Source organism: Indicator indicator, chromosome 16 (assembly GCF_027791375.1).
Source record: "Indicator indicator isolate 239-I01 chromosome 16, UM_Iind_1.1, whole genome shotgun sequence".
NCBI lineage: Eukaryota > Metazoa > Chordata > Aves > Piciformes > Indicatoridae > Indicator > Indicator indicator.
The window spans coordinates 19,567,977-19,591,415 of NC_072025.1; the positions used below are offsets into that span (position 1 = coordinate 19,567,977).

General features: G+C 45.1%; 1 protein-coding gene across 1 annotated transcript in view; it reads right to left on the reverse strand.

The window, feature by feature from the left end:
- AGBL1 (AGBL carboxypeptidase 1) overlaps positions 1-23,439 on the reverse strand; it is a 302,915-nt gene that overhangs the window by 125,711 nt on the left and 153,765 nt on the right. The window contains exon 21 of the mRNA XM_054387749.1: positions 18,455-18,631. Coding sequence (XP_054243724.1) covers positions 18,455-18,631 — 177 coding nt within the window. The remainder of the gene's footprint in view (positions 1-18,454; positions 18,632-23,439) is intronic.

A 23,439-nucleotide genomic window follows, 5' to 3' on the forward strand; every position in this document is an offset into this window, starting at 1 on the left:
TTCTATTATCTTGCAAGATAAAATCATCTTCTAAACTACCAGCTTCCCCTTGAAATCAGAGGAAGAAGTTTCTGCACTTGTGATCTGCTGACCCAACAGCTTTTAAAGGAATAGCTAAAAGAACCCAGTGCCTGCCACAAAATGCAAACTGCCCTTCTGCTCCTGTGGCAGAAGCAAAGTCATATAGCTATTTTAAACCCTGTTTGAAAAAATACAGCTGATAAGGGATAAGTTACTGTAAAATGGATGAAATCTGGGGGCTTTTTAGGCCTTGCTACTCATAGCTGTACTTCTCTTTCAAACTCATTTGTAGTGTCTTCCTCAAATTCATTAAAAATTATCTTTATCATTGTTGCTTTGTATGAATCTCTGTGGAGTTTTACTGTGGGGTTCAGTCATTTTTTTCCAGCAGCCCCCAAAGGAAACTTGCTGCTTTATTCCAAAAGCTAAGAAGAGATGGGATGTGGTAAGAGATGTGGTCAGAAATGTTTTGAAAAGCTGTTTGCTTCTTTATCTAAGCCAAAACCTCTTTGTGAGAGCACAACAGGTTAGAGACTTGTCTTAGGACAAGATGCTCAGCTCCTGGGAGACATTTTCAATCAGACATCACAAGAAACCCTTTCCAGATGAGCTCCTCTTTCCCCCATGAACAGTTAAGTATTAGTTGGAGTGCTGGTTTAGACTGAGGCTGTTCCATTTTAGCTACCATTGCTGCTGAGCTAAACAATTCATCTCTTTCTGGATCAAGGAACATCCCATTTCTTACACCAAATGGAACAACTCACAGGAAAAGCAGGGACAAGTTCAACAAAGAACCTCCAAGTGATCCTTTAAATCAGGTTGACTAAAATCTGAGCTTTCTTTAGCCCCTCCAAAAACCTGTTTTCAATTTTCACAAGTTACTTTCAAAGGCTGTGTTTTCATCCTAGTGAAAAATGGGAACATTAGCTCGAAGCATCAGAAGGCTCCAAAGACAACACCTGCTTTCCAGAAATATATATTGATATTTTTCTCTCCTGAGGTGAAAGGTGCTAAGGAGGTGTTGACTAAAGTGATGATGATGACAACAGAAAATGAAGGTAAACCATCTTGGGAGGTGTGTGTAAGTCCTAGTATGAGCTCAGTAAGCCATTGGTCTCTTGAAGTCTGATCCCTAAAAAGCAAAAATATTGCTAGAACTAAGTGGGCAGTCAGAGGGGAAGATTTCCCATTCTGGGACAGAGGGAACAAACTGAACTGGTTTGTCTTACAGGTGCCAATCCGTGGCAGATACAAAGGATCCCGAAAAGGAACAGCATGTTCCCTCTGCACCTAGTCCAGTCACCTACTAAATCCCAGAGGAAGAAGTGATAAGGACAAATCCCAGGCACAGATCCAAGCTGGGTGTAGAGTGAGTAAAGAGTAGCTCTGAAGAAAGAGAGTTGAGGGTGTTGGATGCTGGGAAGCTCCCCATGAGCCATCAGCATCTTCGTGCAGCCCAGAAGGCAGCTGTGTGCTGGGCTGCAGCTAGAGGACTGTGGCCAGCAGGGCAAGAGAGGGGATTCTGCCCCTTGACTCTGCTCTGCTGAGATCCCACCTCCAATCCTGCCTCCAGTTCAGGTGTCCCCAGCATGAGAAGGGCACAGATGTGTGGAAGTGAGTCCTGAGAAGGCCACAAAGATGATCCAAGGGCTGGAGCACCCCTGCTGGGGCTGTTCAGCCTGGAGAAGAGAATATTCCAGGAAACATTAGAGATGCCTTCCAATAGCTGAAGGGATCCTACAGGAAGGTTGCAGAGGAACTTCTCATGAGGGTGTCTAGAGACAGGACAAGGGGGAATGGTTTGAAGATGAGAGAGAGCAGGGTTAGACTGGAGCTGAGGAAGAAGTTCTTCAGCAGGAGGGTGGTGAGACTCTGGAATAGGTTGCCCAGGGAGGTTGTGGCAGCTTCCTGCCTGGGGATGTTGAAGGCCAGGTTGGATGAAGCCTTGAGCAGCTGAGTCTAGTTGAGAGGTGTCCCTGCCCATGGTGGGGAGGTTGGAGGAGATGCTCTCTGAGGTCCCTTCCAACCTGAGCCATTCTAGGATTCTATGGACGATGATCAGTGTTAGCATCACCATCACTGAGAACCCTCACACTACAACAGCTTTGGAAAGACAAACAACACTTCAAGTGGAAACAGAAACTCTGCTAACAAATGAAAAGTGCTGCTGCAATAATTCCTCTAACAGTGTTCTAGAGCTTGTTCCCTACTCCAGGTATCAAATGCTTTCTTACTGGTCTGAGTACTGATTGCCATGAATTTGCCCTTTTTAGTTTCTTATACCCATTTCCTACATTACATTGTCTGGTATCTCTTTTCCCTGTTTTCTTTCTTCAGTGACAATAAATCTATGCTGTTATCCCTCCCAAGATTGTTTTCATCAGCCACATTAAGGGAAATGACCTCTACTGTTGTTTGCTCATTACATTCAGAAATGGTAGTAAACAATTAGTGCTAACAAACAAGAAACTCAGACTGAACTAACAGAAATCTTCCTTATTATAATCAATCTCATAGAGATTTTTCATCAATATTATGTTTCACTGTCCTCTACCCTCCAATTATTGCCTTCCCTTGCTGCTTAATCAGGATGGGTTTTAACTGAATATGTCCTCAGAACTCTGCCTTTCTGGATATTTATTATATTAAAAAAAAAAAAAGAAAAAAAAAAAGACTGAAATTTTATTCATAAAACCCTGAGCTGCTTCAAGAGAAGTGTGGCCAGCAGGGCAAGAAAGGTGATTCTGCCCTTTTGCTCTGCTGAGACCCCACCTTGAATACTGAGTCCAGTTCTGATGTCCCCAGCAGAAGAAAGACTCAGTTGGAGTGAGTCCAGAGGAGGCCACAAAGATGATCCAAGGGCTGGAGCACCTTTGCTATGAGGAGAGGCTGAGGGAGCTGGGGGTGTTCAGCCTGGAGAAGAGAAGACCTGGGGGATGGGGACCTTAGAGCTGCCTTCCAATACCTGAAGAGATCCTCCAGGAAGGCTGCAGAGGGACTTTTCAGAAGGGTGTCTAGAGACAGGACAAGGGGGAATGGTTTGAAGCTGAGGGAGAGTAGGGTTAGACTGGATCTGAGGGAAAAGTTCTTCAGTAGGAGGGTGGTGAGACTCTGGAATAGGCTGCCCAGGGAGACTGTGGATGCCTCATTCCCAGGGGTGTTGAAGGTGAGGTTGAATAAGGCTTTGAGCAGTAAAGTCTAGATGAGAGAAAATCAGCCCCTAATAAGGAAAAAAAAAAAATATCTACAGTTTACTAGGAGCATTGTCCTCTACCTGTATTAAATACAACTGGGTCATGATCACTGTGTCTAGGTAACCACAAACTCCCACACCAAAGATTAATTTATCCTTTTTATTTATAATGTAGTCCAGAACAGAATTACACTGCACACTAAATCTTTTCTGGTAGAAAGTAGTAATCTGTGATGTCTGGAGGCTTTAATACTATTTACTGCTGCTGTGTGAAATCTCAGGTATATCTCACCCAAACTGAGAGCCACAGCTACACATTTACTTTGAGTTCATGCAATACAACTACTTATGAGGCAGCTTATCCTATTTTCTAGTCTGATTCAGCATGCCAAGCAGGTTCCTTCCCTAGACTCTCTCAACATCCCTGCAATACATAGACCTGAATTAGCAGAAAATGAAGATGTAACACACTGCCATTGTCCCCCATCCCAGCCAGACATGCTCACTACCCCTTCTGCCCTTCCCAAGCAGGGTACAGACCATTATCTAGGCATTCCAAAAATCAAAACACAAAATTGCAGCATTTTCCTAGCAGGCTGCAGTACTACCACTCACATTACACTCTATCAGCAAGGTCTTTGAGCTGCTCTTGTGAATTACTCAGATGTGTAGCAGTAGATAACTGAGAAGCATATTTCTTCTGTAGTTTTCCCCACATCGGTTCATTTTCTTCCTGACAAGCTATTTGAGTTTGAACTGCATTTGTTTTCATAAAGCCTTCTTGCTTTCTTCCATTTCCCCCCCTCTACTTTAGCACTATTTGGTTTTGTTTCATGAAAGGCTACTTCTCTTCCTCTGAAGCACAAGGATCCCTCATCCATGTGATCCCTTTGATCACTGGAGCATGGCTTACTTGTCCAAAAAAACAGGTCTTCTGCTTCACATCAGTTATGCAGTCAAAGGTTATCTTTCCATCTTTCCTTCCCTCTTTTATTTACAGCTTTAAAAAAACCTTTCTAACAAAATCACCGTGATTTTTGTCTCCCCTTTTCACAAAGAGTCCTGAAGAACCCTATGATACATCACAGAATCACAGAATCAGAATCAACCAGGTTGGAAGAGACCTCCAAGATCATCAAGCCTAACCAATTACCCAACCCTAACTAATCAACCAGACCATGGCAGTAAGTGCCTCATCCAGGCTTTCTTAAACACCTCCAGGGATGCTGACCCCACCACCTCCCTGGGCAGCCCATTCCAATGGGCAATCTCTCTTTCTGTGAAGAACAACTTTCTAAGCTCAAGCCTAAACTTCCCCTCTTGTTCTGGTGCTGGTTGCCTGGGAGGAGAGGCCAACCCCAACCTGTCTGCAACCTCCCTTCAGGTAGTTGTAGACAGCAATAAGGTCTCCCCTGAGCCTCTTCACCACTCCATGCAGTGTTCCCAACTGGCATCATCCAAACCTGCCTTTGCACCTAATTCTTTTGCTCTAGCTAGACAATGAAGTGTCACATTATACTTTTGTTTACTCCTCTATTGGTTTAAGCTGAATGTTCCTACTAGGAAGGACTGAGGGATGGGAAACTTGGGGGACAGGGCTACCTCCAACCAGTGGCACAGAGACACAGAGCAAGCTGGATATTCTACACCATGCTCACATCATACATGACAGGAAAGGGGTTGGCCAGGGTTTAAGGGACTTGTAATAAATTCTATAGCTTGTAAAGTTTCCTGTTCCAGAGTTTTTTTGTGTTTCTTCCCCAGTTTCTGGGCTGGGGTTCACCCCTTTTGTTCCAGTCTCAGTTTGTGCATGGCAGCAGTGGATTTTGTGGTTTCCTGTGTGTACCTGGTACCTTTTCTCCTGGTTTTTCTGTTTTCCTTTTGTGTAACCTGAACTCCCTACAACTGAGTACTAAATTGTCCTTATCTCAACTGACATTTTGCCTTTCCCATCTCTTTTCCTCCTTTCCCACCCAGACAGGAGTGGAGCTCAGGGGAAGCAGAAAACCCCTCTGTTGCAAGTGGACTGCTGGGACTCAGCTGCCTGCTGAGTTAAAACCAAGACAACTCCTCTGTTCAGTTTTCCTAAGAGAGGCTCGCTTATGACAACTACTTGGTTGAAAATAGAATCACAGAATTGTATCAGTTGGAAAACACTTCTAAGCTCATGGAGTCCAACTGCCAACCTAGCACCAGCTTGGCCTTGAAGAGCCATATCCACACACTTCTTGAACACCTCCAGGGATGTTGACTCCACCACCTCCCTGGGCAGCCTGTTCCAATGCCTGACCACCCTTGCAGCAAATAATTTTTTCCTAATCTCCAATCTAGCCCTCCCTGGCACGATTTAATTCCATTTCTTCTCCTTCTGTCACCTGGTACTAGGGAGAAAAGACAAACCCTCACCAATGTTCTTGTTTGCTTGTTTTAACACCAAAACCCATCCTTCCAGCTGTCTATGTGCCAGCAGCTGTTTTAAGCAGTACCTGGGAGAAGATTATCACACAACATCAGCATTGAACATCTCCAAATTCTCTTTCTTCTCTTAGCTATCACTAACCAAGATCTTTTTTAATTTCTACTATCTTCAGCTGTCTCTTGTCTGATCCTTCCCCACTTATGACAAACATGTAAATGATCTCTGCATTGTCCCTGAGCGCTACATTTCCACAGGTTTTATGCTGTGCTCAAATGTCTCTTTCTAGACCACATATCTTCACTTGTAGCTCTCCCACCATCTGGCAAGGTATGCATCAAAAACATTCATTCCTTAGACAAAAATTAGAATATAGCACATCCAAGGCAGATGACAGCAGGGCTTTTTTTTCTCTTCATCATCACTATGCAGTCTAGGGTCTTACCTAAACAGAAACCATAAACCCCCAAATTCCATCCCAAACTCTTCTGTTGGGCATATCCTACTCTGGCTCAGAGTTCAACTAACACAAGAATACACTTACTTTACAAGTTTCACTCCTGCAGAAGCCCATCTTTCTGCTCTGTTATTCAGAATTAAAGTGTTTGCAATTCAGTTTGGCTTAATTTACTTTAGAAATGAGTTAAGCCAAATTTAATTAAGGCCACCTTAATTCTGCACCAGAGTGTTGACATGTAGCTTAATGTGGTTTAGCACAGGACTTTCCACTTGTACCTCTAGCTAATTCAGAGACACTTTCCTGCATGTTCTGACAGAGAAAAATTATTAAAGAGTTCAGCCTGTTCAATTAATTATCAAAAAAACATTGAAAGGTGGCTTGGTTGCATTGTGCAAGTACCTTTAAGAGAACCATCTGTAGGTTGCTAAAAGCCTTTCTAAAGTAGCAGTGGTAAAAAACCCCAAACCAACACAGAAAGCAGCTGAAAATAGCAGGCAGCTGAATTCAGATTAGAATAAGGCAATAATATTTAACAGTTACTGACCCCTGGAACAAAATACCAAAGGCCCAGATGGATTTCCAGTCATGTGATGTTCCCATATCCAGTCTGAATGTTCTTCTACAAAACCTATTTACACAAATAAAAGTTGTCAGGCTTAGTCCAAAGCTGCCTCCTGAAGCCCAAAGGCTTATGGTGTCTAACAGGTCAAACCAGAAGAGCTAATGGTCTCTTCTCAACATTAAAACTCCAAGATTCTGTTTCCAGTGCTTAATACCTTTCCCAGCAACTGCAGCATTCCCTCCTACAGCACAGGCTGCCTCTGGATATCACAGACAACAAAACTGACCCTTTTTGCCTTTACTGTGACAGTGGAATAAGTCTTCAGTCCATAGAATCACAGAATGGCTTAGGTTGGAAAGGACCACAGAGGTCATCTACTCCAACCTCCCTGATCTGGGCAGGAATGACTCTCAGCAAGACTCAGCTGCTCAAGACCTCATCCAACCTGGCCTTCAACACCCACAAGGAGAAAGCATCCACAACCTCCCTATTCCAGAGTCTCACCACCCTCCTACTGAAGAATTTCTTTCTAAGATTCAGTCTAAATCTACTCTCCCTCAGCTTCAAAGCATTCCACCTTGTCCTGTCTCTAGACACCCTCATGAAAAGTCCCTCTGCAGCCTTCCTGGAGGATCCCTTCAGCTACTGTAAGGCAGCTGTATGGTCCCCCTGGAGCCTTCTCTTCTCTAGGCTGAACAGCCCAAGCTCCCTCAGTCTATCATGATACTTCTTCTTCTAAGTCATTCTTTGTATGCCACCGTGTGTGTGTGTCTTATAGACATACAGCACAACATGCTGGCCTCTCTGCTACTCTTGATTTAGCATTCCCTACCACCTTCTTCCAGTGTCTGAAGTCACAGAAAGCCAGAGAGGCTGTGGAGCTATGCTGCAGAGAAAGGGCACTGTTATTGTCTCTCTGAGCTGTGGCAGAAGAAGAATCTCCAGGTGTGGAGACTGTAATACTGAGCATCTCCCCTGTGAAGAGAGACTGAGAGCCCTGGGGCTGTTTAGTCTGGAGAAGAGAAGACTGAGAGGGGATCTGATCAATGTCTATCAATAGCTGAGGGGTGGGTGTCAGAAGGAGGGGGCCAGGCTCTTTTGGGTGGTTCACAGTGATAAGACAAGGAACAATGAGTTCAGACTGGAACAGAGAAGATTTCAGCTCAACATGAGGAGAAACTTCTTTCCAGGGAGGGTGACAGAGCCCTGGATCAGGCTGCCCAGGGGGGTTGTGGAGTCTCCTTCTCTGGAGCCTTTCCAACCCCACCTGGATGCATTCCTGTGCAGACTACCCTAAGTGATGCTGCTCAGGCAGGGGGGTTGGAGCTGATGATCTCTTGAGGTCCCTTCCAACCTCTGTGAGACTGTGACCTTCTCCAGATGGAAGACCTGACTCTACTCAAGGACAAACCCACCACATGGCACAGTGTGCAGACATGTCTCTTATGATGTTCAGAGTACCAGGCAAGGGCACATAGAGAAAAGAAATATCAGTACTCTGTCAGTGAAGAAGGAGTTGAACACTTTCAATGAAGAGCAACAGCAATCAGTCCTGGTGTATTAAGTCATTTGAAACAAATTTTGTGATAGGGGAAAAAAAAAACAGAGAGAAAAGCTAACATAATTAGTACAAGAGTTTAGCACAACCTGGGAATGATAAAACTGGATTAGAAATGAAGCAAAGAAATTGACCAAAGAGGCAAAAGCTGGGTGGATCTACAGATTTTGAGATTGGAGAGAATGAATCTAATTTGGTTTTAGAGGAGACAATAACAGGGGAACTAGGGGTAGATAACAGAGGCCAATAAGGGTAGAGAACATGGATAGAAAGCTAAGACAGACAGGGAGCTACTGTAGCTGTGAGAAGGGCATCTTAAAAGGCTACTGAAACCAGCACAGTGACAGAAGAAAGAAGGGAGATCACATCTCAGTACAGATAGCCAGCTGAGGTTCAACAAGACCAAGTGCAGGGTCCTGCATCTGGGTCAAGGCAATCCCAAACACAAATCCAGGTTGGACAGGGACTGGCTGAAGAGCAGCCCTGAGGAGAGGGACTTGGGGGTGCTGGGGGATGAGAAGCTCAACATGAACCAGCAGTGAGCACTTGCAGCCCAGAAAGCCAACCAGAGCCTGGGCTGCATCAAGAGAAGTGTGGCAGCAGGTCAAGGGAGGTGATTCTCCCCCTCTGCTCAGCTCTGCTGAGACCCCACCTGGAGTACTGCATCCAGTTCTGGAGCCTCTGTTACATGGAGGAAGGTGTACAGAGAAGGGCCAGAAGGATGATCAGAGGGCTGGAGAACCTCTGCTATGTGGAGAGACTGAGAGAGTTGGGGCTGTTCAGTCTGGAGAAAAGAAGGCTCTGAAGTGACCTTCTTGTGGCCTTCCAGTATCTGAAGGGGGCTACAAGAAAGCTGGGGAGGGACTTTTTAAGATATCAGGGAGTGACAGGACTGGGGGGAATGGAATAAAGCTGGAAGTGGGGAGATTCAGGCTGGACATGAGGAAGAAGTTCTTCCCCATGAGAGTGGTGAGAGTCTGGAATGGGTTGTGCAGGGAGGTGGTTGAGGCTCCATCCCTGGAGGTGTTTGCAGCCAGGCTGGATGAGGCTCTGGCCAGCCTGATGTAGTGTGAGGTGTCCCTGCCCATGGCAGGGGGGTTGGAACTGGATAATCCTTGTGGTCCCTTCCAACCCTGACTGATTCTGTGATTCTATGATCTACATACCATAGGCATCAGCTAGTGAGATTCATTACTGTGGGAAGCCCTGGCTGAGAAAAATTATGAAGGGGGATGAAAAAGTGCCATAATTATTCACAGGGAATGGAGTTCATTATTTCAGGGGTTTGATAATGATAATCAGGCCTCATGCTGCAGAGTGGAGGAGAGGCAGGTCAGGCTGGTAGGATTATTTTCTTTCCATGTCTTAGTGTAATTGAATCAGTTGTATTAGAGGATGGTTTTGTTTTCCTCTGAGCCGTGAGGAACCAGCCTCTGTGTGAGGCAGGATGCCTGATTATATGGACCAATGGTCTGATCCAGCATGGCAAATGTTATGATCCTAAGAGGAGCAAAAATCAATCTTTGCAGAAAATCCTGTGTGTGAAAGACTTTGAAATTTAGATGCTTCTAAAATCCATGCAGAGTGAAAGACAAACATGACTCTCTTAGCCTGTGCTTTTGCCACCTCCCCATTCTTATTTTCCATGCCTGAGGAGTTCATGATTAGACTAGGAGCTTCATCAAAGGGCAATTTTCAGCTGCCAAATAGATTTGTACAATAAATCCACACGGGGCAGGATTAACAAGCAAGAGAGACATCAGAAATCAAAAAGCTAGCTGCTGTAATTCCACAGAACACTTGAAAGGGTGATCTGCAATGATATTTGGACTTTTAAAGGGGCACCACTGAAATGCTGCAGTTAGTTTTCATTAGGAATGTTGCTTTTCTATTCCTTATCCCTCCCAAGAGGATTTTTTCTTCAGCAGGCTGAGATCCCATGGGTATTCAAGGTCATGCCATCCAAGATTGCTTAGTTGGCTTCAAAGAACACAGTAGCACTTCATCCAGAGGAAGCACACACATGTGTGTGTGACTGCAATGGCTGATTCCTCACACCACCACCACATTTAGAACAGGAAATTAAAATTCAGCTTTCAGCAGCTAATTTGCTTCACTTCTGCAGTTTTCTGTTTCACACAGAGTCACACAATGTCAGGGCTTGGAAGGGACCGTCAGAGATTATCAGGTCCAGCTCACCTGCCAAAGTAAGGTCACTCAGGGCAGGGTACAACACATCCAGGTGGGCTTGGAATGTCTCCAGAGAAGGAGACTCCACAACCTCTCTGGGCAGCCTGCTCCAGTGCTCCATCACCCTCACCATAAAGAAGTGTCTCCTCATGTTGAGGAACACTGGAACAGGTTGCCCAGGGAGGTGGTGGAGACTGTCTCTGGAGACAATCAAGGTCAGGCTTGATGGGACACTGTGCAGCCTAATCTAGTTGGAGATGTCCCTGCCTACTGCATGGGGGTTGGACTAGATGACCTTTAAAGGTCCCTTCCAACCCAAACTATTCTATGATTCCATGATTTTACCAACATAATCCAGGTTAGGATACAGAGCAAGCCATGACTTGCATCCTATTTCTTAGCCCGAATGACTAAGCAGGAGAGAGAGAGAGAGAGAAATGCTGTCTGTATGACTTAGTCCTAAAGTGAGACCTAAGATCCCATGTCCTCCTATCTACAGCCTTTTGTGTATTCCTTTTGTTGATTTTTTTATGCTAATGTTGTCTTTAGCACTCCTGATTCTGCAGATATATAGGGGAGTGTCTTCACATTGAAGGAGAAGGAAACTGAAAGCCTCTTTCCTCTTCCCCCACCTTCTAAATGCCATTTATCCTCATGTAGTTTAATGAAATGAGGTTCAAAAGCCTAAAAGGTACCTAAAGGTACAATTAAAGTGTCCTAGAAAATTAATCAAGTGCAAGGGGTTGACAGAAATAATAGAAGCAGGAAAATAAAGCCAATAGGATGCAAACTTTTCCCTTGGGTTCCAACTTAAGGAAACAGAACAAACAAAAGCCTTAATGTGAACTTTCAGTCCTTAGACGACTATGAGATAACTGGTTGGGGTTTTTTTTCCTATACTTGTCTTGCTGTTACAGCTGCTTCCAATTTGAGATACTTTGGATCACAACTGGAAGCAGAAACTATCAGAAAGGAAAGCATTCACTCTTATTCTCAGCATCTGCTTTTGAATCAGATCCCCAGAGCACTGAGGGGCAGCTAAAGACATTTTTCAAGATTCTTTTTTTTTTTAAAGAAGAAATTTCTGAATGCTTTTGAGATTTACCCACACTTATGAAAAGACCTCATGCCTTCCGATAGCTGAAGGGATCCTCCAGGAAGGCTGCAGAGGGACTTCTCATGAGGGTGTCTAGAGATAGGACAAGGGGGAATGGTTTGAATCTGAGGGAGAGCAGGGTTAGACTGGAGCTTAGGAAGTTCTTCAGTAGGAGGGTGGTGAGACTCTGGAACAGGCTGCCCAGGGAGACTGTGGATGGCTGCTCCCTGGGGGTGTTGAAGGCCAGGTTGGTTGAAGCCTTGAGCAGCTGAGTCTAGTTGAGAGGTGTCCCTGGCCATGGCAGGAAGGTTGGAGCAGATGATCTCTGAGGTACCTTCAAACCTAAACCATTTTATGATTGTATGAAGTGTAAGGTCTGGAGAACAAAAGAAATGAGAAACCAGGAAAAGTCTATCAGACCTGCAAAGATGATGCAAATATTTTGCAGAAACATACTCCAGAAAACCCAGAACACCTCCTGTTTCTTTACCTTTTCTTTCTGCAAGTGCTTAGCCAATATGCTTTATGGCAAGAATATTGATGAAACCACATTTGTTGGTAGCTGAATAGTGGCAAGAGGCCAAAATAAAATGATTTTTGTACAACAGACTTCCAGTTACAAGCACAATATACATCTTACTGGAGAGCTCCAGCAGTATCATGTGGCCTGCAAACTCCATCAAAACTACTCAATTTCTGCCTATTAAGTGCAATGAACTGCTTATGAATAAAGCAGGCAGAGAAATTCCTCACAGAAATTTGGGAAGCAATCTTCAATAGCAAAGAAGACAAAGAAAATATTTCATTGCCTACAGATCCCTACAGAGAAACAGTGCTGCAGTCTAATGGACCAATCATACTTTGGTAACAGTTTGGCTGTTTGGGCAGAAGTCTGTCTTGGAAGGACCACGACAGTGAGGGTGACAGAGCCCTGGAGCAGGCTGCCCAGGGGGGTTGTGGAGTCTCCTTCTCTGGAGACTTTCAAACCCCACCTGGATGCATTTCTACCTTAAGTGATGCTGCTCTGGCAGGGGGGTTGGACCTGATGATCTCTTGAGGTCCCTTCCAACGTCTGAGATACTGTGATACTATAACCAGAAAGACATAAGGCTTTCAGGCAGCAAGGACAAGCACAGAGTCCTGCATCTGGGGAGGAACAACACCAGGAACCAGTACAGGCTAGGGGGCATCCTGCTGGAAAGCAGCTCCATGGAGAAAGACCTTGGAGTCCTAGTGGGAAGCAAGTTCTCCATGGGATATCAATGAGCCCTTGTGGCCAAGAAGGCCAACAGCATCCTGGAGTGCATTAGGAAAAGTGTGTCCAGCAGGACTAGGGAGGTTCTCCTGCCCCTCTACTCTGCCTTGCTGAGACCATACTGCCAACACTGTGTCCAGTTCAAGAGACAGAGGGATCTGCTGGAGAGAGTCCAGCAGAGAGCTATGAGGATGAACATCTCTGCTATGAGGAAAGACTGAGAGCCCTGGGGCTGTTTAGTCTGGAGAAGAGAAGACTGAGAGGGGATCTGATCAATGTCTATCAATATCTGAGGGGTGGATGTCAGGATGAAGGTGTCCAGGGTCCTTGTGGTGGTGCCCAGTGACAGGACAAGGAACAAGGGGTACAAGCTAGAACACATGAGGCTCCACCTCAGCATGAGACACTTCTTTAGGATCAAGGTGCTGGAGCCCTGGAGCAAGCTGCCCAGAGAGGCTGTGGAGTCTCCTTCTCTGGAGACTTTCCAAACCCACCTGGCTGTGTTCCTGTGTGACCTGCCCTGGATGACCCTGCTCTGGCAGGGGGGTTGGGCTTGGTGATCTTTCAAGGTCCCTTCCAACCCTTAACATCCTGTGATTCTGTGACCTTGACATATTGCTTTAGTTCAGCCACACTTCCATGGTAAATCACTGCTCCACCACTCACCTTAAGCCAGCCAGGTTAAAGGGGATCAATAATATCAAAGGTTCCAATTAGACTGACTCTCACCACTTTTGTCCCACAAAGACATTTTGAACAACTACCAAGAAAGTCTTATGAACTGCATGGTCATGCTGCTTCTAGTGTCTCAGCAGTGGGATGGCTTTTCTCTCTAATCAAATCCAATGAGAAAATTTAGACAGTTCAATTCCTCTGGCTTAGAAGCATTAAAGTGGACAGAAAAAAAAATAATCTTTTTTTTTCCCCTGCTCTCCCAAGGGCTTTCTTCAATAAGCGATCCATATCACCAGTAAAATCTCCTTCAAAGGGCATTGTCAAGATATCTGCAATAATTTTCAAACTCATTTGTTACTCCTTGTTGCTTATAATCCCTTCAAAGCAAGAAGCTAAAATCTATTTCTGTCAGTGCCAGGCATAACATGCTGAGGAAAGGCCTTTGCAGCACCACATGCACTCAGACTTGCTGCACTACCTAGATCCAGTGGTACTGAGATTCCACCTCTTATCTGGACACATGCAGCACAGAAGACAAATATGTGTTGGGCTGCAGCAAGAAGAGCATTGCCAGAGAGAGGGGATTCTGCCCCTTGTCCCTGCTCTGCCTCTCCCTTGTCCCCACCTCCAACCCTGCCTCCAGTTCTGGTGTCCCCAGCAGAAGAAGGACACAGAGCTGATGGAGTGAGTCCAGAGGAGAACACAAAGAAGATCCAAGGGCTGGAACACCTCTGTTATGACAGGCTGAGGGAGCTGGGGGTGTTCAGGCTGGAGAAGAGGAGACTCCAGGGGGGACCTCAGAGCTGCCTTCCAGTACCTGAAGGGATCCTCCAGGAAGGCTGCAGAGGAATGTTTCCTCAGGGTGTCTAGAGACAGGACAAGGGGGAATGGTTTGAAGTTGAGGGAGAGCAGGGTTAGACTGGATCTGAGGAAGAAGTTCTTCAGTATGAGGAACAGGCTGGAATAGGCTGCCCAGGGAGGTTGTGGCTGCCTCCTGCCTGGGGATGTTGAAGCCCAGATTGGATGAGGCCTTGAGCAGCTGAGTCTAGCTGAAAGATGTCCCTGCCCAGGGCACAGAGATTGGAATAGATGATCTCTGATGTCCCTTCCAACCTGAGCCCTTCTATGGTTCTGTGATGATTTGGTTTGGAACTCAGCTGTACCCACAAAAGATTGCAGGGTGATAGATGCAGCAATGAATGGAACAGCACAGGGCAATGTGCTACAGAAGGGACAAAATTAGTAGGCTGTGTAATGAGGAATCAAAAAGAATGGGGCAGGGGCTTCAAACTGGAAAAGAGTAGATTTAGATTGGATGTTAAGAACAAGTTCTTTACTATGAGGGTGGTGGAACACTGCAAGAGGTTGCCCAGGGAGGTGGTTGAGGCCCCACCCCTGGAGATATTCAAGGTGAGGCTCTGGGCAACCTGATCTAGTTGAGGATGTCCCTGCTGACTGCAGAGGGGGTTGGACTAGATGACTTTTGAAGGTCCCTTCCAACCCAGACTATTCTATGATTCTGTGACCCTACAGTTGTAAACTGCAGAAGCAGGAGGGAGAATTCTCTGTGGAAAATAGCTGCTTTGTTTTTAGCAGCTTTCAAATGGAGACATTGCTCCTGTAAGCCTGAATTGGGCAATCCAGGCAGAAGGAAAAAGAGTTTGGACATTTTCTGCATGCCCATTCTTTTCTTCCTTCTTAGATTGAACAACACCTTAGATAAGATCAATACTTTCTTTAGTTTCATGTTTCGCTTCATTAAGGGTAGTTGGCTTCGTGCTTTGCCATTGATCACACAGGCAGGGAGATCCAACACAGACAAACCATCTCTTCCCTCCTTTCATTTCTATCCCCTTCTCCGCTTGAAGTCAAACTGCTTTTAAAGGAAGCAGGGGTCACTATTCTTCCTCATTTACATATCAATAGTACCAAATTCCTGCTTTTTCTTTCAGTCACTAAACTATCTTTAAATGACTACATTTAAAGGACTACATTTCAAACCCCAGAGAGAACACTCCTTGGAAATACTCTAGCAGCATCTTTTCTGGGCTATCAGAAAAGAAAAAAATAGAGGTTCTGGTTTACCTCAGCCCTTCCTCTACATACAGTGACAGGGAACACATTTACCAGGCTTATGCAGTTAATATTTTGATCTCTTGCTGGCTCTGTGAGGCTTTCTGGCTCTTCCTAAATCCTTTGCACAAACCCTATCAGGTGTCTTTGTGCATCTCCAAGCACTGTATCTGTGCTCATAGCCAGTGAAGCACATACTTGAATGATTTACTTTCATCACTGAGAAGCAGGAAGAAAGCTAAAGAGCAGAATCCAGATCTGCTGCACTCTACTAGAAGTTTGACTACTGATTCACTGAATAATGCTGGGCTCAGGTCCCTCTGCTGCATATAATGAAATGTTTTAAATCTTAGCTGCTGTTTGTACTGTCTTCCAAGGTACAACAGCATCCAAAACATAAGGGCATGCTTGTGCAGAGGACATGCTGGATAGATACCTACAGGGAGATCAGTCCTGTGCAATTAACAGACTGATTCTGTCCACAAATCTGCTAATCCAAATGTCAGAAAGCTCTGAATCTAGGATTCTGACTTCTCCTGTCTGAGCATTAGTCTCAGTATATTGTTTACACACACAGAGATCAATTTGAAGGTCCAAGAGGGAAGAACTCAAGTTGAAGTCTCTAGAAAAAAGTGGCCTTTTAAGTGATTAGTTTCCAGTTTACAGGAATAATTTCAGGGCTTCCATATATTCATGGAGTAGTCTTGGCTTTACAGATGGAAGCTGAGCATTAAACAGTATTATCCAATGGAATCTTCAGTCATCCTATTAAGCCCATACCATAAATAATCCACTTGCAGGTAGAAGCAAGCAAGAACCAGCTCTAAATACCACTGAGAGGAAGAGGAAATAGCCTATTAATATCAATAATCTGAAAGAGTTTAGGTATCTAGATGCAGCTCCAGTATAAATGTCAGCATAAGAAATTCTAGTCCATTTTGTTGGGCACTTGGAAAAAATGAGCAGAAATATTTGAAAGCCGCCTGAACCAGAGAAACCACCAAAAAAGTGTCTGAATTATCCTTATGATGAAGAAATGTTCCCTCCTGGGAATATTTTCCTATCCTCCATCTTTGCGATGAATGATAATCCTGAACAAATAAAAAAATAAATGTAAAGAGGATCTATGTCCTCAGACAAACAGCTCAATGATCCAGCAGGGACTCAGTTTTTCAGGGTGTTGAGAATGGAAATTTCAGAACTACTTTACAGCTTGCAGACATCCTTATGGACCATGAGAAAATTGGATTCTGCCACCAGTCACAAGCCCTCACATTTCAAGTTGTTTTTGCCCTGAGTGGTTTGCCCGTGGTCTTGATCAGTGATGAAAAAGAAAAGAATGTAGCAATCATTTCAAAAAATTTAAAGGATTTCTTTAAAACAAACAAAAGAATCCTGAACCATCTGTGTTAGGTCTTTCTGCTGATTTTTGGTAGCTCAACTATATAATACAGAGCCCCTGTGGATAGCTCATGCTTAAATGCAGCATCTGAACGTGGCATTTAATGTCCTCTTCCTATTATTTCAAGCATCTAATGGAACAAATTAAGAAAATTTGGGTTAAATACCTCACAGATGCTGAGAGGGAATGAGTCATTAGATATTGATACAACCTGATGTGTCCCTGGTTTTAGGTCTTGCTGTGGTTTTCTAGGCAATCAGTGCAATCCTCCTCTATGCAGATCACCAGGAGTTTTGTCATTGACTTCAGTGGAGGCAGATTTCCCCCCCCTCCCCACTGTCTAAAAGAGATTCAAAACCACTGTTTTGACCTCTGGTGCCTATTAAAAACCCATTAGCACTTCTCAGGAGTAGGGAGTGTTAGATGTAATGCCCAGGGCAATTATATTCTCTTTCTTTAAACTGTCTGCCGTTTTTCTCTCCTGCCTTTCCCACCCTGGAATTGATGTGTGTATAGCAGAGCATGGTTAGAACAGCAGCTGAGTACTTCCTGGCTGCAATTTACAGAGAGGTAAAAGGATTAGTATAGAGCTTCAAAAGATAATAATTTGAATGTCTTATTAATTAATTGTTATTTGTAATAATGACTCTTTCCTTAAGGGTCTTTCAGGATCCTTAACTGCTTATTAATGCTGTACAGATAAGGATTGCTCCCTAGTGGGGGAAACGAGGTGGAATATAGAAGCTTTGCACTGAAAGCAACAGGTTTGGGGAATAAACAAGAGGCAGAATTCACCACTTGAGTGAATGGTGAATCATGATCACTCAAATGCAATTACCAGAGGTCATTCTATGTACTTAAAAACTGCCAGGAGATCTCATAGGCTGATGTCTATGATGCATTTGGTACAAGCCTAGCCCTTCCTATCAAGACTGGAATCTCACTTGATAAGGAATTCAGGTCTGTCTAGATCAGTCACAGCCGTATCTCTGAGCTCCTGGACAGCTGTCAAGAATAGCTCTAGATTATCTACCTTTGGCTGTCAGAAACAGGCAATTTCAAATGCAGGATTCTCAGTGCAGGCTCTTAAATTTAGCCAGACAAATGCTCACATTGCTAGCCTCTACCAAAGAGCTGGGTGCATCAGTATTCAAGTTAATTACCTTAGAACTAGGCTAAAAGGTGTCCATGCCAACACAGTTTTCACAATGTTGTGACAGCTTTTATCAGGCTAAGTGCCCTGTATCATCTCAAAAACATTCATCCCTTCAGGGAAATGCTTTCTGCTCCAGTTTGGAGTTTCTTTTTATTTCACTGTTGAATGTGAACAAGTACTCTACCTTTGTGGCATGGAAGGTAAAAGAGCAATGGACCTTGGGAAAATTTCAGAGAGGAGAAACTCAGAAGCACGGCTACATGGGTCTGGGGAAAGCAGACAACCAGAAAATGCCAAACATCAAGGCAACGACTACCTCCTTAGCTTTACCCTTCCAAGCCCATGAGATAGGCATTAGGAGGAGGATGGAGCAAGTTTCTTTGAAAGCTTTACTCACTTTGTAGAGTCCATGGCTGCAGCTGCAGTATGTGCTCTCCATGGTGTAGCTCCTCAGCACACCCATTTCCTTCCACACCACCACCCGGGCCGTCGACTCCCGGGACTTCTCCACCAGGAAGCTGCAGCTGTTCATGACAAAGGCAGGGGCCACTTTATCCAGAATTTTAGGAAGAGCCTGTGAGAAAATAGCAGCAGTGATGAGAAAATGACCAGATGTGCATGTGTTTATATTATACACACATAGAGAGAGAGACCTGTGGGTTTTAATGTGTGTATAATCAGATCTATCTGTAGATACCAAAAGCTCCAGCCAGTGCATCGTGTCCATCTGTGTGAAACTCTCAGACTTGAATACTTGCTTCAACCCAAAGAGTAAACTGTCAAAGATCCAGCACACTTGGTGTATCTCACTCACAATCAATTATTTGCACACCTAAGAACTTGGGACTGCTGTAGTCACTGACAAGAGTTTTGTTTTGAAACGTTAACCTACAGCTTCCTGCTGTGCTGCCCAGAGGGCTGCAGTCATGGATCAGTCACTGATATTCCCATGTTCTCCTCTCCAGCTATGCTACATCTCCTCCCATTATGCAGCCACGGTTTGACAAGGGATTCAGCTATGGAAGTATGCTTTCATGCAGCCCTTCCAGGTTTTCCTGGCCATGGGTTGAACAGGAATTAAACAAAATACACCAGACCCATATCCCCCAGGTGCTTACAAGTCTCAGAGCAACCCTGAAATCCAGTTAGACTATGTGTGAAGGGTCAGAGAGTTTTCATTCTGCCCTTATCTGCACCAACACACAGATTTTTCTGGAAATATACACTACCAAATACAAAAACCCAATCCCTAAACCACTTTTGTTTTTTAAAACAGTTGAGATGATATCCATAATCAATCTTTTACATTTAATTAAATAAAAACTCTGCCAGGTAACAGAAATGTCTCTGTATGCAGAACTCATTTAGGAGCATTAACAGATTTGAATTTAATATTCTTTTCATTTTAGCAGCCTTCACTGGATTTCACACTAATGGTTCCTTCTTCCCTACTTATTCTTCTCATTAATTATCTTTCAACAGTATACCTTGAAAGAGTGAAAACACACTCTTTTAAGGGATGCTTTTATGATAATGCAGCAGTGTGGCTGTTCCCTTTCTCATGCACAGCTGGATTTAGCAAGTACTACAGTAGCAAAGGAAGTTGCTCCCCCACACAGGACCCTGTCCATAAACTTCCAATCCCATTAGGAGAGAATGGAATTATATCTCTTAACTGATGTCCTGGCACAGACTGCTGTCAAAGAAGCCTTCAATGGCTATCAAAAGGACAAATCTTCAAGCTGGCATTTGTGATGCCAGTGCTGCACAAGCTACCCAAGGCCACCAAATATCAGAAGATAATGAAGACTCTCACTCCTGTATGTTGTGCCAGGGGTTACAGCTGAATCTATGACCAACATTATCTTGAGCTGTTTGGTGCCTGCTCTTGGAGAGAAAAATAAGTCATAGAGCCTGGTTTTATCCCCTGCTAGCTACAGAATGCAAGAGGGAAAAGCTGTGCAAGCAGTGCAAGGAAGCAGGTCTGAGGCAGGTGATACTCTGCAGTTGCAGTTGTGTTCTCCTACATACTGAGGTTCCCCAGTCTGAGAAGGAAGAGGGTGATCTATAGGCAGGAACTGCAGCAATCACCCATCTCCCGTTTTGCTCAAAAATGAGGACTTGAACCACAAAAGCTTTCCTACAGGCCAGTGCAGAGTACTGTTGGACAGTTTCACAGCCTCTCTTCATTGCAGATTCAAGACAGGCTCCAGATGCTGACAGCAGCAGCATTTGAATTCTGTTTGGGTAACAGTGAACCATCCTCAGCCTCTTCAAGCCCTCTGAATCCAAACAGAGCAAAAGAGGTCCTGACTGCTGGCTTTGTGAAACAGTTTGCCACAGAGACCCTTCACCAAGTGCTGGAGCAGTTTCTTCCAGTGAAGTTTCAATATGCAGTGTACAACACCACATGAACATGGAAGATGTGGCATCCTTACAGGAAGATAGAATCATGGAATGGCTCAGGCTTGAAGAGACCTCAGAGATCATCTACAGGGACACCCTCAACTAGATCAGGTTGCCCAGAGCCTCACCTTGAATATCTCCAGAGGTGGGGCCTCAACCACCTCCCTGGGCAACCTCTTGCAGTGTTCCACCATCCTAATGGTAAAGAACTTGTTCTTAACATCCAATCTAAATCTACTCTTTTCCAATTTGAAGCCCCTGCCCCATTCTTTTTGATTCCTCATTACACAGCCTACTAATTAGGACCCTTCTGTAGCACATTGCCCTGTGCTGTTCCATTCCTTGCTGCATCTATCACCCTGCAATCTTTTGTGGGTACAGCTGAGTTCCAAACCAAATCATCACAGAACCAAAGACGGGCTCAGGTTGGAAGAGACATCAGAGATCATCTATTCCAATCTCTGTGCCCTGGGCAGGGACATCTTTCAGCTAGACTCTGCTGCTCAAGGCCTCATCCAATCTGGGCTTCAACATCCCCAGGCAGGAGGCAGCCACAACCTCCCTGGGCAGCCTATTCCAGCCTGTTCCTCATACTGAAGAACAGCTTCCTCAGCTCCAGCCTAACCTTGCTCTCCCTCAACTTCAAACCATTCCCCCTTGTCCTGTCTCTAGACACCCTAAGGAAAAGTTCCTCTGCAGCCTTCCTGGAGGATCCCTTCAGGCACTGGAAGGCAGCTCTAAGGTTCCCCTGAGCCTTCTCCAAGCTAAAGAGACTCAGCTCTTCCTCATAAGAGAGGTGTTATCTCTAGACCATTGTTCCTCTAGAGTAAGAAAAACTTGTGCCTGTCTCCAAGATTTGTGATCTGGTCTTATCTTAGCTGGTGGCACAGATACAGATGAACACTGCAGAAAGGAGCCAGGTTGGACCAGCGGAAGTAGCAAGGCTCAGGACCATACGAGAATGTGAAAGGGAGTTGGATATGTGGGAACAGGCTTTGAAACCCCCTCCAGTTGAGGGTGGAGGGTGGATACGGGTCCCTGTCAGGGGAAGCAAAGGGAATGCACCCCGACCCTCTTCCCCTCCCCCGCTGCCCTTGAGCAATAACTATGAGACTCTGCAGGCTGAGGGCAATGTGGATGAGAGGATTGCAGAGGAACCGATCAAGGAGATGCCAAAGACGAAGCAGCACAAACCTTAAGGACCAGTGCTACAAAGAAAAAGAGAAAGGCTATAGTTATTGGAGACTCTCTCTTGAGGGGAACAGAGGGACCCATATGTTGTCCCAACCCATCCCATAGGGAGGTGTGCTGCCTACCTGGGGCCCGGGTGAGGAACATCACCCAAAGGTTACCTAAACTAATCCAGCCCTCTGACTATTACCCATTGCTGGTAATCCAGGCTGGAAGTGAAGAAATTGAAAAGAGCAGCACCAGGAAGATTAAAAGGGAATTTAAGGCCCTTGGGAAATCGATTGACGGGGCAGGAGCTCAAGTGGTGTTCTGCTCAGTTCCCTCAGCAGCTGTGGTGTACACTGAGAGGAACAGGAAAACCCACACCATCAACAGTTGGCTTAGGAGATGGTGCCAGCAGCGGAATTTTGGCTTCTTTGATCACGGGGCAACTCTTACTGCACCTGACCTGCTGGACCAAGATGGGTTGAATTTATCTAGAAAGGGTAAGAGGGTGCTGGCACTGGGGTTGGCAGGACTCATTGGGAGGGCTTTAAACTAGGTCTGAAGGGGGTGGGTGTGGAAACCAGTCTCCCTGGAGAGGAGGGAGGACCACACAAACTGGTGAAATCAGCAGCCCAGCTGAAGTGCATGTACACCAATGCACGCAGTATGGGCAACAAACAAGAGGAACTGGAACTCTTGGTTCACCAGGAGAACTATGATGTAGTTGCCATCACAGAAACGTGGTGGGACGATTCTCACAATTGGAGTACCGCACTGGGGGGTTATAAGCTCTTTAGGAGAGACAGGCAAGGGAGAAGAGGAGGAGGGGTGGTCCTGTATATTAGGGAATCTTTTGATGCCTCAGAACTCGAGGTTGCAGATGAAAGGATTGAATGCTTGTGGGTTAAAATCAGAGGGAGGCCACACAAAACTGACATCCTGGTTGGAGTCTGTTATAGACCACCCAACCAGGACGAGGAGGCCGATGAGGTATTCTATAAGCAGCTGGAAGCTGTCTCAAGATCATCAGACCTTGAACTTGTGGGGGACTTTAACCTACCAGACATCTGCTGGGAACTTAATTCAGCAGAGAGGAGAGAGTCCAGAAGGTTCCTAGAGTGCATGGATGACAACTTCCTGATGCAGCTCTTAGGTGAACCTACCAGGGGTAAGGCTCTGCTTGATCTGCTGTTCTCAAATAGAGGAGGGCTGGTGGGAGATGTGATGGTTGGAGGCTGTCTAGGGTGCAGCGACCATGAGATAGTGGAGTTTTCAATATGCAGGGAAATAGGGAGGAGCAGTAACAGAACCCTCACTTTGGACTTCCGGAGGGCAAACTTCAGGTTGTTCAGGCAACTTATTCAGAAAGTTCCCTGGGTAACAGCCCTTAGAACAAAGGGGTCCAGGATGGTTGGACCTACTTCAAACAGGAGCTCCTAAAGGCACAGGAACTGGCAGTTCCCACATGCCATAAGACGAGCCGGCGGGGAAGACGACCGGCCTGGATGAGCAAGGAGCTCCTGAAGGATTTAAGGGAAAAAAAGAGGGTTTATCGCCTTTGGAAAGGGGGGGAGGCAACTAGTGATATGTTTAAGGATGTTGTTAGATCATGTAGAAGAAAAATTAGAGAGGCAAAAGCACAGCTAGAAATTAAACTGGCCGCTTCCGTGAAGGACAACAAAAAGCATTTTTATAAATATATTAATGTTAAAAAGAGGGGCAAGAGGAGCCTCCACTCTTTATTGGACGTGGAGGGTAACATTGGAACTAAGGGTGAGGAGAAGGCTGAGATTCTAAATA